This window comes from Schistocerca serialis, chromosome 2 (genome assembly GCF_023864345.2).
Source record: "Schistocerca serialis cubense isolate TAMUIC-IGC-003099 chromosome 2, iqSchSeri2.2, whole genome shotgun sequence".
Classification (NCBI taxonomy): Eukaryota; Metazoa; Arthropoda; class Insecta; order Orthoptera; family Acrididae; genus Schistocerca; species Schistocerca serialis.
The window spans coordinates 709,062,765-709,079,222 of record NC_064639.1 but is presented as its reverse complement, the minus strand read 5'-3'; the positions used below and the strand labels follow the sequence as shown (position 1 = coordinate 709,079,222).

Below are 16,458 nucleotides of genomic sequence, written 5' to 3'. Positions count from 1 at the left end.
ATGTGTTGGAGTGTGGAGTTACCTCACTCCCATTCACTCTTCAATCTTCTCCTCTTTCCCTTTCCTCTTTAGCCATTCACGCATCTTTTCATTCTACATAGTTGTGTTTACCTCACTCCCATTCACTCTTCAGTCTTCTCCTCTTTCCCTTTCCTCTTTAGCCATTCACGCATCTTTTCATCCTACATAGTTGTGTTTACCTACGTTAAACAACCTCACTCCCATTCACTCTTCAGTCTTCTCCTCTTTCCCTTTCCTCTTTAGCCATTCACGCATCTTTTCATCCTACACAGTTGTGTTTACCTACGTTAAACAACCTCACTCCCATTCACTCTTCAGTCTTCTCCTCTTTCCCTTTCCTCTTTAGCCATTCACGCATCTTTTCATCCTACATAGTTGTGTTTATCTTTATACTATATACCTCTTTAATTCTGTATGCATCCTCTTTGGTTTGAAGCTGGCACAGTACTTACAGTAGAATATCTTTGGCTTCCCTCTGACAACCATGCCTCCATCCTTGCTACCCTCCCTGTTTACCTTTCCCTGTTGCTTCATAACCTGGGTTGTGAGTAACTGAATCCACTTTCCCTTCTTCCCTTTTTTCCCCCTCTCTCCTCCCTGATGAAGGAACAAAGTTCCGAAAGCTAGGAATGTAAATTTTCAGTTCTGTTTTATGTGTATCTATCGGCTGTACTGAGCTGAGGTAAGTACTGGCCAGCCCCTCTATCTCTTTGTTAGTATTTGTTTCACATCTTATATGAGATTTTCCATTAATCATTTAGATCACCAATATCTAAATTTAATCACAGTTCAAAAGCACAATATTAAAAATTTGGTTTGATTCTGCGTGATTATTAATTGTTATTTTGTTTCAGTTCCTATGACTTTTTACGAGACCATTTTCGAGCAGAGCACTTTTTATGTGAGGAAGGAGGGTGTGTTGAAGAAAAATTTACATCAGTGTTTCGATCTGCGATAGACTTAAAAGGTAAACCTGAACACCTGTGTGTTTTATTTTCAGTTTTTCTTTTTCAGTAGTGTATTGAAACTTGTCGGATTGCAATTTGTGAGGGATTTTAATTGTGAAGAAATTTATAAATTCCCTCTTTCTTTGTGGAAGAGTAAATATTAAATTGATTTTCATATCATTGTATTGTGTTGCATCATGTGCCATTTTGGTAAAAAGACTGAACGTGATTTATCTTCCAATAAAGGTAATTCAAAATACCGAATGTTGCAAACAACTTAGAACTTTGAGTAAAAAATTAAAAAACACACACACACACACACACAATTTTCTTGAATGGCATTTTAAAATTTGGGGTGTGCAGCGAAAGATTTGCAACTTGTGACTTTTGGTTGTGAATAAATTTTACACATACTTCGTTTTTCACTCTGTAAGATGTGAAGGAAATTGAAAATAGTTTGTGACAGTATGTATGTACCAAGAAGTTAATGCCTGTGCTGAGAAGTTATGACCAAAAGAACTGAAAACAATAACACCGTTTGTATTCACCTTGGCATAATTCATTGATTCATAATCTTTCAAAACTTCGGTTGGTAAGTTTCACATTGCCGTGAAAATTGAGCTTTCATTGATGTTCCCTGTCAATATCACAGTGCTGTATGGAATTAAATTACAAATTTAAACACAGAAAGAAAGTGAAAGATTTATGCAGTACATTATTTTCTTAAACATCTAACAAGTGTTACATAAATTAAGCCTCAAATGTTTACACATCGACACAGATTTGTTTAGTTGAAACACCTAAGTGAGATGACGAGTTGGTTAAGATACTGAGCTTGGATTCAAGAGCAGTGACATTGAAGTTCTCCTTATGGATGTAGGTTTTTCTGAGTTTTCCTAAGTAATTTAAGTTGAATGTCTGGATGTCTTCTTTGATGAGAGGCACATTTTCTCCCCAAGCCTTGTACAATATGCAGGTGCTCTGCCTCTAATGACATGAACCCTATTCCCCCTTCAACATCTCTTACGGCTCTCCTTCGTGATGGTATGTACAGAAAACGCGGTGTGACTGAAAGAATAAATTAAGAGTAGGATAAAATCAAGGAAAGGAAATTCCAGGTTTGGAATGTCATCAATATAAGGAGAGGATAAATTACAACTTACTGTAAAGATGACACCATGACTTGCATACAGGCACAATTAAAGACACTTGCACATTAGCTTTTGGCCACAGCCTTCATCAGAAAAAGAAACACACTATTTATTTGCACAAGCAAACTTACCTCATGCACACATGACGGCCAACTCTGGCAGCACGGTCTAGAATGCAACTGTCACATGGGTTGTAAGCAGCAATCTGGAGGGATGCGGAGGGAGAAAGGGTAGCAGTGTATGTGTGTGTGTGTGGGGGGGGGGGGGATAAATGCTGTGTGGAAGAGGGTGCAGGGACGAGATTGCTGATGAGCGCAGAGTCGGGAGATTGTGGTTTAGGGAGGTGGGAAACGTGGAGCAAAAAAGGAGACGAGCAGGGAAGATGGGCGAGTGTGCTAGCAGGGGGCAGCACACAGAGGGTGGAAGGTGAGCATTGGGAGGAGGTGATGGACAGAGGGGTTGGAAACTTGGGCAGAGGGTGTGGGAACAGCTTGTTGCCATAGGTTGAGGGCAGGATAATTTCGAGAGCGAAGAATGTGTTGTATGGATAACTTTCATTTGTATGGATAACTTCCATGTGCATTTTGCAAAAGCTGGTAATGGAGGGAAGTATCCAGTTGGCTCAGGTAGTGAAGCAGCCGTTGAAATCGAACATGTTATGTTCAGCTGCATGTTGTGCCACATGGTGGCGGTGGCCGTTCATCCTGGTAGGCATCAGATTGGTAATCATACCCATATAAAAACCTGTGTAATGATTGCGGAGATGCTGAGTCCGGATAGGCACAATAAAAACATTCACACAATCATACCTTTCGGCCATTAACGCCTTTGTCAGCAGTAGACACACAAACATACGCAAGCACAACTTGCACACACGTTTGCAGTCTCAGAGAGCTGAAACTACACTGCGAGCAGCAGCACCAGTGCATGATGAGAGTGGCGACTGGGTGGGGGTAAGGAGGAGGCTGGGGTGGGGAGGGGGAGGGATAGTATGGTGGGAGTGGCTGACAGTGAATTGTTGCAGTTTAGATGGAGGTAAGGAGAGAAGGGGGGGGGGGGGGGAGGGGGTAAGTAGCGGAAAGGAGAGAAATAAAAACTGGGTGTGGCGGTGATATGACAGCTGTGTAGTGCTGGAATGGGAACAGGAAGGGGGCTGGATGGGTGAGGACAGTGACTAACGAAGGTTGAGGCCAGGAGGGTTATGGGAATGTAAGGTGTATTGCAGGGAAAGTTCCCACCTGCGCAGTTCAGAAAAACTGGTGTTGGTGGGAAGGATACATATGGCACAGGCTGTGAACAGTCATTGAGATGAGGGGTATCATGTTTGGCAACATGTTCAGCTACAGGGTGGTCCACTTGTTTTTTGGCCACAGTTTGTCGGTGGCCATTCATGCGGACAGACAGCTTGTTGGTTGTCATGCCTACATAGAATGCAGCACAGTGGTTGCAGCTTAGCTTGTAAATCATGACTGGTTTCACAGGTAGCCCTGCCTTTGATGGGGTAGGTGATGCTAGTGGCTGGATTGGAGTAGGTGGTGGTAGGAGGATGTATGGGACAGGTCTAGCTTCTAGGTCTGTTACAGGGGTATGAGCCATGAGGTAAGGGATTGGGAGCAGGGGTTGTGTAAGGATGGACGAGTATATTGTGTAGGTTTGGTGGACGGCGGAATACCGTCGTAGGAGGGGTGGGAAGGACAGTGGGTAGGACATTTCTCATTTCAGGGCACGATGAGAGGTAATCGAAACCCTGGCGGAGAATGTCCCTGTTCGTACCCATTAAATCCACCTCATCCAGTCATATCTGCTGTCCCCTTTCTCTATGCTTATCCACACTCAAACCTGCTACCCACAGTAATATACATATATTTATTAATTATTAGTTATTCTCTACTTTGACCTTTGAGACTTCTCACCAATTTTAGTGAGCTTTTGCCTTCCACTATCGTCGTCTTCCTCAGATTTCATCTCTTTTTTCCCCCCCTGTGCATCCATTTCGTACTTTTCACACACATTTGGGTGTATTTTTGTGTAATTTGGACGTAATTTTACTTTCTTACGTATTTTTTCGCATTTTTGCACCACCATATCTCCTTGCTCCTTCCATCTGCGTCAATACAGAAAAGTTTTCTTATCCCTAGCCAGATCTCAGTCCCACATACTGTTCCTGTGTTGTTGCTTGGCTTATGAAACACCCCCCCCCCCCCCCCCCCCCCCCCCCAATGGCCTTACCATCAAATTACCCATCTCTGATTGCCACCCCTCATTCCACAATGACCTCCACCTGTTCAGATTCCGCCAATCCTTAGCCCTCACTAACATAGTCCTACAAAACCATATCGACCAAGTCCAATCCTTCTTGCAGTACCTTCTCTCTATCCGCAGAATTCTCCCGCTATGTACTCCCAAATTCCTGGAACCCATAACACACATGTCAACTCGTGCCCGTCAGGAACTTAAGAAACATTCACAAAGCCACCTCAAATAGCTTTCCATCCTGCTCACTTCCTACTCCCGCCTCAGAGTACCGCTATCCACCACTTCTACAAGAACCTCCAAACCTCCCCCATGCCCCCTCATAGCTGATAAACCCTCTCTCGTAGACCTACTACACTTACCCCACCCTCCAAAACTCCCTCCCACCACCACACAGAACTCAAAACCTAAACAGACCTTTCTTCTAGAAGCCTCAGTCCCACAGAAATATCAGTCCTTTCCAAAGGCCTCACCTTTTGCCCCATTCTCAAATTCAACCATACAGGACTAGTTAAAGATCTTCTATTCTTCTCCCGGTCCCTACAGTGGAAATACTTTTTCGCCTCAGACTCGACCAGAGACCAGTATTGAACCTTGCCTAACTCAGTTCACTCCTCCATCCAACCGTGATCCACCCCCACTGCCTCCAAACCACCCCCTGTTAACTTTACAGAATTTCTTATCCTCAAACCTTGCCTCACCATCATTCCCCTAATCCCTCATCATGCATACTAAACTTACATCCGCAGAAAGAACTGCAGTCCACCATCTAAAAAATGATCCCGATCTTATAATACTACCTGCAGACAAAGGCTCCACCTCCGTAGTTTTGAACCGCAAGGGTTACATGGCAGAAGGACTCTGTCAGCTGTCAGATGCTTCCACCTACAAACCATGTCACAGGGATCCCATTCCAGCAATCCAGCAGGATCTCCAGTCACTATTCAAATCCTTCGGCCCATCTGAGAACCTCTCCCCAGAGTCCATCTCTCTACTTACCCCTACCACTCCCCGCACTCCCACCTTTTACATGCTTCCTAAGTCAATAAACCCAACCACCCAGAACGTCCCATTGTGGCCAGTTACTGTGCCACCACTGAGAAAATCTCTGCTCTCAGAGACCAACACCTTTAACCTATTACCCAGAACCTATCCTCCTATATAAAAGATACCAACCATTTCCTTGACCAACTCTCCACAGTTCCTTTCCCTTTACCACACCGTGCCCTGTTCGTCACTATTGATGCCATCTCCCTGTACACTAACATTTCTAATGCCCATGGCCTTAATGCTATCGAACACTACGTTTCCAGGCGCCCTATGGATTCCAAACCAACAACCTCCTTCCTATTCTCCATGACCAACTATATCCTTACGCACAATTACTTCTCCTTCAAAGGCATTACCTACAAACAAATCCATGGTACAGCTATGGGTACCCTCTTAGCACCATCCTATGCTAACCTATTCATGGGCCATGTAGAGGAATCCTTCTTAAAAACCCAGAATCCTAAACCCCTCACCTGGTACAGATTCACTGATGATATCTTTGCTATCTGGATTGAAGGTGAAGACACCTTATTCATATTTCTCCAGAACCTCAACAACTTCTCCCCCATTTGCTTCACCTGGTCCTACTCAACCCAAAAAGCCACCTTCCTAGATGTTGACCTCCACCTCAGAGATGGCTACATCAGTACCTCTGTCCATATCAAACCTACTAACCACCAGCAATACCTCCACCTCGACAGCTGCCACCCTTTTCATACCAAGAAGTCCCTTCCATACAGCCTAGCCACCCATGGCCATCGCATCTGCCGTGACGAGCAGTCCCTCTCTAAACATATCAAGGGTCTTACTGAAGCCTTCACTGACAGTAATCATCCTCTCATCCTTGTACAAAAACAAATCTCCCATGCCTTATCTTTCCAATCTCCCACCACCTCCCAAAGTCCCCCAGTCCGGCCTCAGAGGAGCATTCCTCTCTTAACTCAGTACCATCTGGGACTGGAGCAACTGAATTACATTCTCTGCCAGGGTTTCGATTACCTCTCGTAGTGCCCTGAAATGAGAAATGTCCTACCCAATATCCTTCCCATCCCTCCTACCGTGGTATTCCGCGGTCCACCAAGCCTACACAATATACTCGTCCATCCTTAAACAACCCCTGCTCCCAATTTCTTGCCTCATGGCTCATACCCCTGTAGCTGAACACACTGCCAAACATAATACCCCTCATCTCAATGACTGCTTCACAGCCTGTGCCATATGGATCCTCTCCACCAACACCAGCTTTTCTGAATTGTACAGGTGGGAACTTTCCCTGCAATACACCCTACGTTCTCGTAACCCTCCTGGCCTCAACCTTCGTTAGTCACTGTCCTCACCCATCCAGCCCCCTCCTTGTTCCCATTCCAGCACTACACAGCTGTCATTTCACCGCCACACCCAGTTTTTATTTCTCTCCTTTCCGCTACTTACCCCCTCCCCCCTTCTCTCCTTACCTCCATCTAAACTGCAACAATTCACTGTCAGCCACTCCCACCATACTATCTCTCCCCCTCCCCACCCCAGCCTCCTCCTTACCCCCACCCAGTCGCCACTCTCATCATGCACTGGTGCTGCTGCTCGCAGTGTAGTTTCAGATCTCTGAGACTGCAGACGTGTGTGCAAGTTGTGCTTGCGTATGTTTGTGTGTCTACTGCTGACAAAGGCGTTAATGGCCGAAAGCTATGATTGTGTGAATCTTTTTATTGTGCCTGTCGCGACTCAGCATCTCCACTATATGGTGAGTAACAACTTTCCTTCCCTCGTATTGTTACATTCCATCCTGGATTTTCCATTGTTCGATTTGTGTGATGATTGCAGCAGAGCTAGTATGACATGGCTGCTTTCACAGATGGCCCAGCTTCTGATGGGGTTAGCATAAGCATGTGACAGTGCTGGAATACGAAGTGCTGAGTGGATGGATTTGGCAGGTCTTGCACATGGGTCTTCCACAGGGACATGATCTTAGTGGGCAAGGGGCTCAGATTGGGAGTGGCATAGAGGTGGACTAGTATGCTGTTGAGGTTGGGTGTTTTAGGAGGGTTGGCATGTATCTTTGGTATGATGCTCCTCATTTCAGGGCATGAAGGTAGGTAATGTAAGCCCTGAAGAAGGATGTGGTTTAGTTGTTCCAGTCAGGAGTGGAATTGGGTGATGAAGGGGGCACTCCTTCGTGGCTGGTCCTTGGGGGTGGCCTACCGCTCCCATATTTACCCTACTGCCCCTCCCAACTTTACTTCCCTCTTCCCCTCCCCTCAGGGGGCTCAGCATTTTCAGCATTTAGTTGCTGGGTACGGGCTTGGCGACCCTGGGGTCCCTGAGCTGGGGACTGGGAAGTGCCACCAGTCCTCAATACCGTAAGCTCTGAGCGTGCTTAAATGACCTCCGTAAGGTGCGATGGTGGAACGTTGTACTGTACAGAGCCCGGGAATCTTGGCTTAACTGCCTGGGTCACGAGGATGGTGTAAACCTCTATAAAAAAAACCTCAATCTCAAGATGTGCTGCACGCTGAGGAGACGCATGGCTGTTGAGGTAGAACAGTTGCTAGCGGACGACCTCTGGGCAAGCTGCCGCCCCCCAGTTGTATTAGGCTTACCCAGGCAAGCGAGGCTCTGTCCGGGTGGACATTCCTTCCCCTAGCTGCTCGTGGGACCACCATGAAAAGAAATAAGAATAGTGCGTAAGCACAAGTCTCTAAGAAAGGGAAGTTCAACACTTTAAAGTATGACCCCCCAATCATTCCCTTCCCTTCCCTTCCCTGCCCACACTAGGGGAGGAACGGCGGTCTAAATTACCTGGTGAAACGTATTCTCCTTGATTTCTCGTTTGCAGCCGGACAGATGGGAACTCATTTCTGACCACAAAGCCTCAGTTTTTTGTGGAAAAGTTGAGGGCATGTCTAAAATGAGGTCTGGAGCAGTCCTCATACAGATAGCATCCCCAGCAGTGTCACGGGCATTGCTTGCTTGTGACAAGCTCGCTGATGTAGCAGTCTCCATTACGCCTCATAAGAGCCTCAATATGGTTCAGGGACTTATTTTTCATTGTGACCTGTTGTTGCAGTCTGACGAAGAGCTCCGTGCAAATCTGGAACACTGCGGTGTCCACTTTGTATGATGTCTTCAGGGGTCCTAAAGATAGTAGGGTCGCCACCGGTGCCTTCATCTTGGCTTTCGAGGGTGACATCCTGCCCGGGAAGGTCAAGGTGATGCTATATCGATGTGATATTAAGCCTTACGTCCCTCCTCCCATGCGCTGCTTTAAGTGCTGGAGGTTTGGGCATATGTCATAGAGATGTGACGTCAACCCTACCTGTCAGGATTGTGGACGTGCCTCCCACCCCAACGGCCCGTGTTCGCCGCCCCCTGTTTGTATCAACTGCAGACAGAAACATTCACCTTGCTCATCAGACTGCACTGTTTATCGAAAAGAGCGGCATATTATGGAGTATAAGACCTTGGACAGTCTCACGTACACAGAGGCTGAACGCAAGTACGATCGACTTCACCCTGTGCGCATTTCATCGATGTATGCTGCAGCAGCTTCGATGTCGCCATCCCTGGCGATGAGCCCCCAAGCTCAGCCGCTTTTTGTGGGCCCTCCAGCCTGGCCGTCTATTCCTGCCCCCTGGTAGTTGGGGAACACCCTCTTCCGTTGCTCCCCTGTTTTCAACATCAGGAGTAACAACCCCTCCTTCTTTGGGGACTTCAGTCCCCACCTCTGCACCGAAGAAGTGCCCGCCTTCTCCAGCTCCCCTTGCATGGAAGGGATCACTTGGTGCCCTCCCTTCCACAGTTACTGCCCTTCCAGATGTCAGCCAGTGGCTGAAAAAGCCACCACCTGACGGCCGTAGGGCTTCCGGGTCTTCCTCGGTCCATAAGACTGGGTCGGAAAAGCCCACCCAGCCTGATAAACCGAGGGACAATCAGGACCCTACCTAAAAGAAGAAAAAGCAAAAGAAGGACAAAGAGACAGAAAAGGAGTTCACCACTGCACCTGAAGATGATGTCGAGCAGCTAGTGTCCACTCAGGAGCTAGATGTTGCTCGATCCGCAGCTCCTATGGAAGTTGATCAGGCTACTTCCCATTCGGTGGTGGTGATCTCTTCTGAGGCGTGACCTATCCCCGCCAGGTTCTTTCATGTCTTCACAGTTGTATACCATTATCTTTCAATGGAATTACCGTGGTTTTTTCCACCACCTTGCTGAGTTGAAACAGCTTTTGTGCCGCTTCCCTGCCACTTGTCTGGCCCTACAGGAAACCTGGTTTCCTGTTCGGCAGACCCCCTCCCTCTGTGGCTACCGGGGTTACTATAAGAACCACATAGAATACAACAGGGTGTCTGGCGGTGTCTGTGTTTATGTTTTTGCCACTGTTCCTAGTGCCCCAGTGCCACTTCACACAGCTCTCGAGGCTGTGGCTGTTAGAATCTGGGCAGGAATGGAGCTTACCATCTGTTCCCTCTACCTTCCCCCAGATGAGGTTATCCCTCTTGCTGACCTAGCTGCCTTGTTCGCCCAGGTCCCCCCGCCATTCCTCATTTTGGGGGACATTAATGCCCACCACCCTTTATGGGATGGGGCCCAGATCTCGGGCCAGGGTAGGAACATTGAGGCCCTCTTGGCACAGCAGAACATTTGCCTCCTTAACACCAGTGCTCCCACATATTTTAGCTTGACTTGTGGCACATACTTGGCCATTGACCTCTCTCTTAGTAGCCCAGATCTTCTTCCATACCTCAGTTGGAGGGTCCACGATGACCTCTGTGGTAGCGACCACTTTCCTATCCTGGTTTCTCTTCAATCCCAACCCCCTGACCGGCTTCCACAATGGTCTCTTCATGGAGCTGATTGGGCAGCCTACACCTCAGCTACTATGGCTATTGCTCCGCTTCCTGGTGACACTGATTTGGCAGTGGACGAGGTCACAATGGCCATTGTTTCTGCTGCTGAGGCAACTGTCCCCTGTTCTTAAAAGTACCCTAAGGCATACATCAGTCCCTTGGTGGACACCAGAGATTGCGGAAGCTATCCAGGACCGCCGGCGAGCCCTGCAACAACACCGGCATCATCCTTCCCGAGAGAATCTGGTTGCCTTGAAACGGCTGCAGGCCCGGGCTCAGCGGTTAATCCGGCGGAGCAAACAGGCCTGCTGGGAATGATATGTTGCCACCATAGGTTCTCGCACCTCCCCATCTCAGGTGTGGTCGCGAGTTCGGCGCATTTTTGGCTTTCGCCTCATGTGTCTGTCCCTTGCCTTTCTCTTCAGGGTACACTTTGTACTGACCCAATCGTTGTCGCCAAACATCTGGCAGAGTACTTCGCTCATAGTTCTGCGACAACAGGCTACAGCGCAGAATTCTGCGCCATTAAAGAGCAGGCTGAGCGTACGCAGGTGTCGTTTCGCCCGCACTGTTGGGAACAATACAACACTCCGTTTAGTGAATGGGAGTTCCAAAGTGCCTTTACAGTTTGCCCCGATACCTCTCCAGGTCCAGACCGCGTTCACAACCAGTTTCTTCTCCATCTCTTGGCGCACTGTCAGGGTGAATTACTCGCCCTGTTTAACTGCGTCTGGACAGAGGGCATTTTCCCAACTCATTGGTAGGATAGCATTACCATCCCGGTGCTGAAACCTGGTGCGGATCCACTGGTGGTTGATAGCTATCGCCCTATGAGCCTTACCAACGTTATGTGCAAACTCCTGGAACGGATGGTGAGTCGGCGGCTCATATGGTTCCTCGAAGCTCGGGACCTCCTGGCCCAGCAACAGGGGGGCTTCCGTCAGGGCCGCTCGGCGATTGACAATTCAGTCTCGCTAGAGTCGGCTATTCGTACAGCTTTTACTCGGCGAGAATATCTAGTTGCTGTTTCCTTTGATCTTCGGAAGGCGTAGGATACCACCTGGAGCCATAATATCCTTGCTACGCTGCACGAATGGGGTTTACGGGGTCCACTTCCAATTTTTCTATGGAATTTTCCCTCCAATCATTCCTTTCGGGCTAGAGTTGGCACTTATTTTAGCTCTGCTCATATTCAGGAGAACGGCGTCTCACAGGGCTTGGTTCTTAGTGTTCCCCTCTTTTTGGTGGCGATTAATGGTCTTGCAGCTGCGGTGGGCTCATCGGTCTGTTCCTCTCTATATGCCGATGACTTCCGTCTTTATTACAGTTCCCCAAGCATCAGTGTCGCTGAACGTCAGCTGCAGGTAGCTATTCATAAGGCACATTTTTGGGCATCCAACCATGATTTTCAGCTCTCAGTCTCTAAGACCTGAGTGACACATTTCTGTCCTCGTCAAATGGTCCACCTCCATCCGGAGCTCTACCTTGCCAATGAAGTCCTTCATATTGAGGAGACGCATCGCTTTCTTGGCATGCTGTTTGATGCTAAGCTCACTTGGACACCTCATCTTCGCGAGCTTAAACAACGGTGCTGGCGGCACCTCAACGTCCTTCGTTGCCTCACCCACACTGTTTGGGGCGCTGCACAAATAACCCTCCTACAGCTCTATAAGGCCTTAGTCCAGCCCTGTCTTGACTACGGGAGTGTGGTGTACGACTCAGCAGCACCTTCAACGTTGCAGATCCTCGACTCGATCCTCCATTGTGGTGTCAGACTGGCGACAGGTGCCTTCCATACTAGTCCGGTCACTATCCTTCTTGTAGAAGCTGGAATCGCTCCCCTACGATTCCGCCGACAACAGTTGCTTGTGTCATACATCGCCCACGTCCATGCCTCGCCCGACCATCCAAACCGCAGGCTCCTTTTTCCATCTTCTGCACTCCCCTCCCCACGACGACGGCCTAGGTCGGGTCTCCCGATCGCCGTCCACGTTCGTTCCCTTCTCTCATCACTCGAATCCTTTCCCCTTCCTCCATCCTTCCGGCCCTCTTCTTCTACCCCTTCTTGGTCCATCCCTCGCTGGCAGCTTTGCTTGGATTTGTCCTGCGACCCCAAGTCCTCCGTTCCACCTGCCAGTGTTCGTCAACAATTTCTGGCTCTTCTTGCCTCGTTTCGCGATGCAGATGTAGTCTACACCAATGGTTCTGTGTTCGATGGACGCACTGGGTTTGCTTTCATCCACGGCGACTACATTGAGCAGCATTCCCTGCCTTGTGGGAGCAGTGTTTTCACTGCGGAGCTGGTTGCTCTTTATCGTGCAGTCGCTCACCTTTCCTCCTGCCCTGGGGAGTCATTTGTCATATGCAGTGACTCCCTGAGTGGATTGCAAGCACTCGACCAGTGTTTTTCTCAGGACCCTTTGGTGCGCGGTATTCAAGATCCTATTTTTGCTCTCGCCGAGTGTGGTCGTTCAGCGACGTTTGTGTGGGTCCCGAGCCACATTGGCATTCCAGGAAACGAATGTGTTGATCGGTTGGCCAAGCAAGCCACCACTTCGCCACCCCTGGAGCTTGGTCTCATCAAAAGAGACCTCCGGTCAGCCCTACATCGTAAGATCCGCGATGTCTGGAGCTCTGAATGGTCTGTCTTGAACACGCCAAATAAGCTCCTCATGATAAAGTCGTCCACAGCCGTATGGAACTCATCCTTGAGGAGCACGTGTAGGGACTCGGTTGTTCTCTGCCGTCTCCGAATTGGACATACGCGGTTGACCCAAAGCTATCTCCTTCGCCGTGAGAACGCGCCCCAGTGTCACTGTGATGCAGGGCTGACAGTGGTTCATCTTCTGCTGGACTGCCCCCTTTTAGCCCCCTTGCGGCAGTCCTTCAATTTACCAGGTGCAGTTCCTTTAATTCTAGGTGACGATGCCTCTATAGCTGACTCAGTTTTACGTATCCATGCAGCTGGGTTTTATCACTCTCTCTAGTGTGGGCGCTCTCGCATGATTTCTCAGGCTACACCCACTCCAGCGACTTTAAATTGTGACGTGGATACCAAAACAGTGTCTTTTATGGTAACAAGTTGTGTTGGTACCTCTATCAAAGCTTTCCAGCTGGAGGTTCTTCATTTGTAGTTGAGTGGTTGACCTTTTACCTGATCCATCAACCACTGTAGTCTGTTTTACTCTAGTCAACTATTTGCTCTGCTCCTTTTAAGTGTGCTCTATTTTGTGTTATTGTGGTGTTCATTTTAGCTCTGTACCCCTTGGTGTTCCCTCCCTCTGGGTGCAGAGGTTACGCTTTTATTGTATAGGCCTTTTACAAGTATATCTGTTTGGAACAGGGGACTGATGACCTCAATGTTTAGCCCCCATCAAACCCCAAAACCAACCAACCAACCTCTTCCCCTACCACAGTTACCCCTCTGCCACATCCATCATTACTCCCAACTACCCCTGCTATCTTTACTCCCTTCACCTCCCTTTTTACACCCCCCACCCAGCCTCTCCCGCCCTGCCCATGTCATCCTTATCCCCTTTCCCTCCCATTATTTACCCCCCTTTCCCCTCCCATTGTTACTCACCTCTGCCCCTCTCATCTTTATCCCACTCTGCCCTCCCCATTTTACCCCCTCTGCCTCTCCTCCTCCTCCTCCTTTTGCCTACTACCTCCTTCATTTTGCCCCACCCCCGCGCCCTCCTCTCTTGTGGGTGTGTGGAGTGGAGCATGTTCTGCTGTTTCGATGTATTGCACGAGGATCAAAATAAGGTGCAGTATGTCAACTTGCTATTGTGAGATGATGAGCCAGACCTATGTTGAAATGCATGGTGTATTAAAGACCATGGCCACACTGAGTGTGATGATGTTTAAGCAGTTTCCTGTGATTGTTTACAACTGTTGAGCTGTTCCCCACCATCTGCCTTATAAAATATGATACACTAACTTTTAAAATTAGATCGTTGTGGAACAAGGTTTACATAATTCACAGGCAGGTGGTGCACATGACTTTCCTCCCTTACGTAACTGATAAGCGTGTCAACAAGATGGGTATCCAGCTGCAAAGTCAAATAAAATAAAAGTAAAGAACACCAAAGGTTGAGTAAAGTGGAGACTGTAGTAAATGGGATAAATGCTAACAAAAATATGGTGTTTATTAGTGTTGTCCTGTTGGAAGACAGAATTATTTTCATCTACATCTATATTCTGCAAGCCACCATGTGATGTGTGGCAGAAGATATTTCACGTACTACTGTTTCGATCCAAACCTTGTTTTCTCATACATGCGCACATTTTTCATTCATGTATCAATATGCCCTGTTGCTCATTATTTCATCAGTGAAATTCAGATTTTTGATTCCAAGCCAGTTTATGATCCTGAGATAAGAATTGACTCACCTTTTTACGTTATAGCCAAAATTACTGTATATGTTTGTTCTGCAGTTCTGTATGTGCTATGTCTAAAGTTAAAAATGTAAGTGATATTGAAGTAAATGTCTTAGATATAGGAATAAAAACTGTTGTTAAGAGCTGGAAAAACTGTCTCTATATTGTTTATTTTCTTTGTTGTTACTGATTGTACAGCAAAAATACTCCAGTCTCATTTTCATTATTTTTTCCAATTAAGAATTTATGGATTTTAGTGCAGTTTTGAAAAAACACAAATTGTAAGCTAATTCAATGGAATAGCAAATATAACTCAACTCGGTTCAAAACAAAATTGTTTCTGAATACTATTCCAACTGGATTTCATTTTGTAAATAAACTATTGTTCTATTATTATTTAGGCCAGTTGTTTTGGCGTAGCGGCAAAAAAATAAATAAATAAATAAAGTTCACTTATGGTTGTCATGTGTGACTTCATTTTGGGTATGTAGTGACTGTTTGAGACAACAACATTTACAGGTACTGTTTAAACTGCTAAACCAAGTGCTACACTCGCAGGAAATAATCCTTACACTAACAGAACTTAGATTTGCATATCTGTTAAAGGGAGGCCAGTACTTGACAAGATGCTTTAAGGAGTAGTCAGTAATTACACCATTGTTTTGCGACTAGATTGATACAAATTCCCGCCCCTGCTTCAAGATGGGAAAAATAACTGCGATAAGGTAAGATTATGGATTACTAATCACATGAAAGAATGCATTAAACATTTTTTGTAACACGTCTGTATCTATCTGCACATTAGGTGTTTAAGGCTGACATTTTTACCGTACTTAGTGGCTGTATACATAATGCCAGTTTGCTTTTAATTATGAACTAAACTGAATGATCTCATTTGATAGAAACTGAATGTTCGCTGATTGAGAAATTCATATAGCACCCACAAACATTGTCAGATAAGCAGAAATAAGTTTGTAAAGCAGAAAGTGAATTGAAACTTCCCAACAAGTTAAAACTGGATTGTGGACCAGAATTAAAACTCTCAACTTCACCTTTCATAGGCAGTGTTCTTAAGTGTTGAGCTACCAATAGGTAAATAAATGACTGCAGAAGTTAGTCTGGTAAGGTTCGCAGGAGAGCTCTTTTGTAATTGAAAAATGGGAGAAGAGGTATTGGCAGCACTGGAGCTGGAGACAGGTCTGCAAGAGTGTTGCCAAAAAAAAAAAAAAAAAAAAAAAAGTTTGAGTCCTAGTCCAGCAAATAGTTTTATCCTAATAAGAAGTTTAAAGTGCGTCTCTCTCTCTCTCTCTCTCTCTCTCTCTCTCTCTCTCTCTCTCTCTCTCACACACACACACACACACACACACACACACACACACTGGTGTGCAAAACTTAAGGACCAGAGTAACCTTCACATGATGTGTCATAGTTGAGTAACAGCTCAATAAAATTTCTACCATATGTAGAAGGAACAGCTGCAGTGTAGTACAGAATATAACTGAAAGCAGTACGCAATGAGATGAACATAAATGACACTTTTCTTCAAAGACAATAATTAGTTGAAGTCACTCAGATTTATAATGGTTCCGTGGACATTACAAAAAGCAGAACATTGTTCTTAATAGAGTTTGTGATCAATATGGACATGCAAGCTCCCATACTGGCAACAAGGTTGATAATTAGTTCTTACAGTAGGACATTCCCTTCCCCCACCAGCACAGTTGGTAGCTGGTGCACGGTTGTTTGTGTATGTGGACATCCTGCAAAATGTCTCCTCAACACACCCCACACATACTCAAAAGGATTTAAGCC

The 16,458-nt window shown here is 46.6% G+C and overlaps 1 protein-coding gene across 2 annotated transcripts in view; it reads left to right on the top strand.

Annotated features, from left to right (window-relative positions):
- Positions 1-16,458, top strand: part of LOC126457881 (E3 ubiquitin-protein ligase ZNF598) — a 92,813-nt gene that overhangs the window by 24,281 nt on the left and 52,074 nt on the right. For both annotated transcript variants that reach the window (XM_050094550.1, XM_050094551.1), the window contains exon 4: positions 876-988. In XM_050094550.1, coding sequence (XP_049950507.1) covers positions 876-988 — 113 coding nt within the window. The remainder of the gene's footprint in view (positions 1-875; positions 989-16,458) is intronic.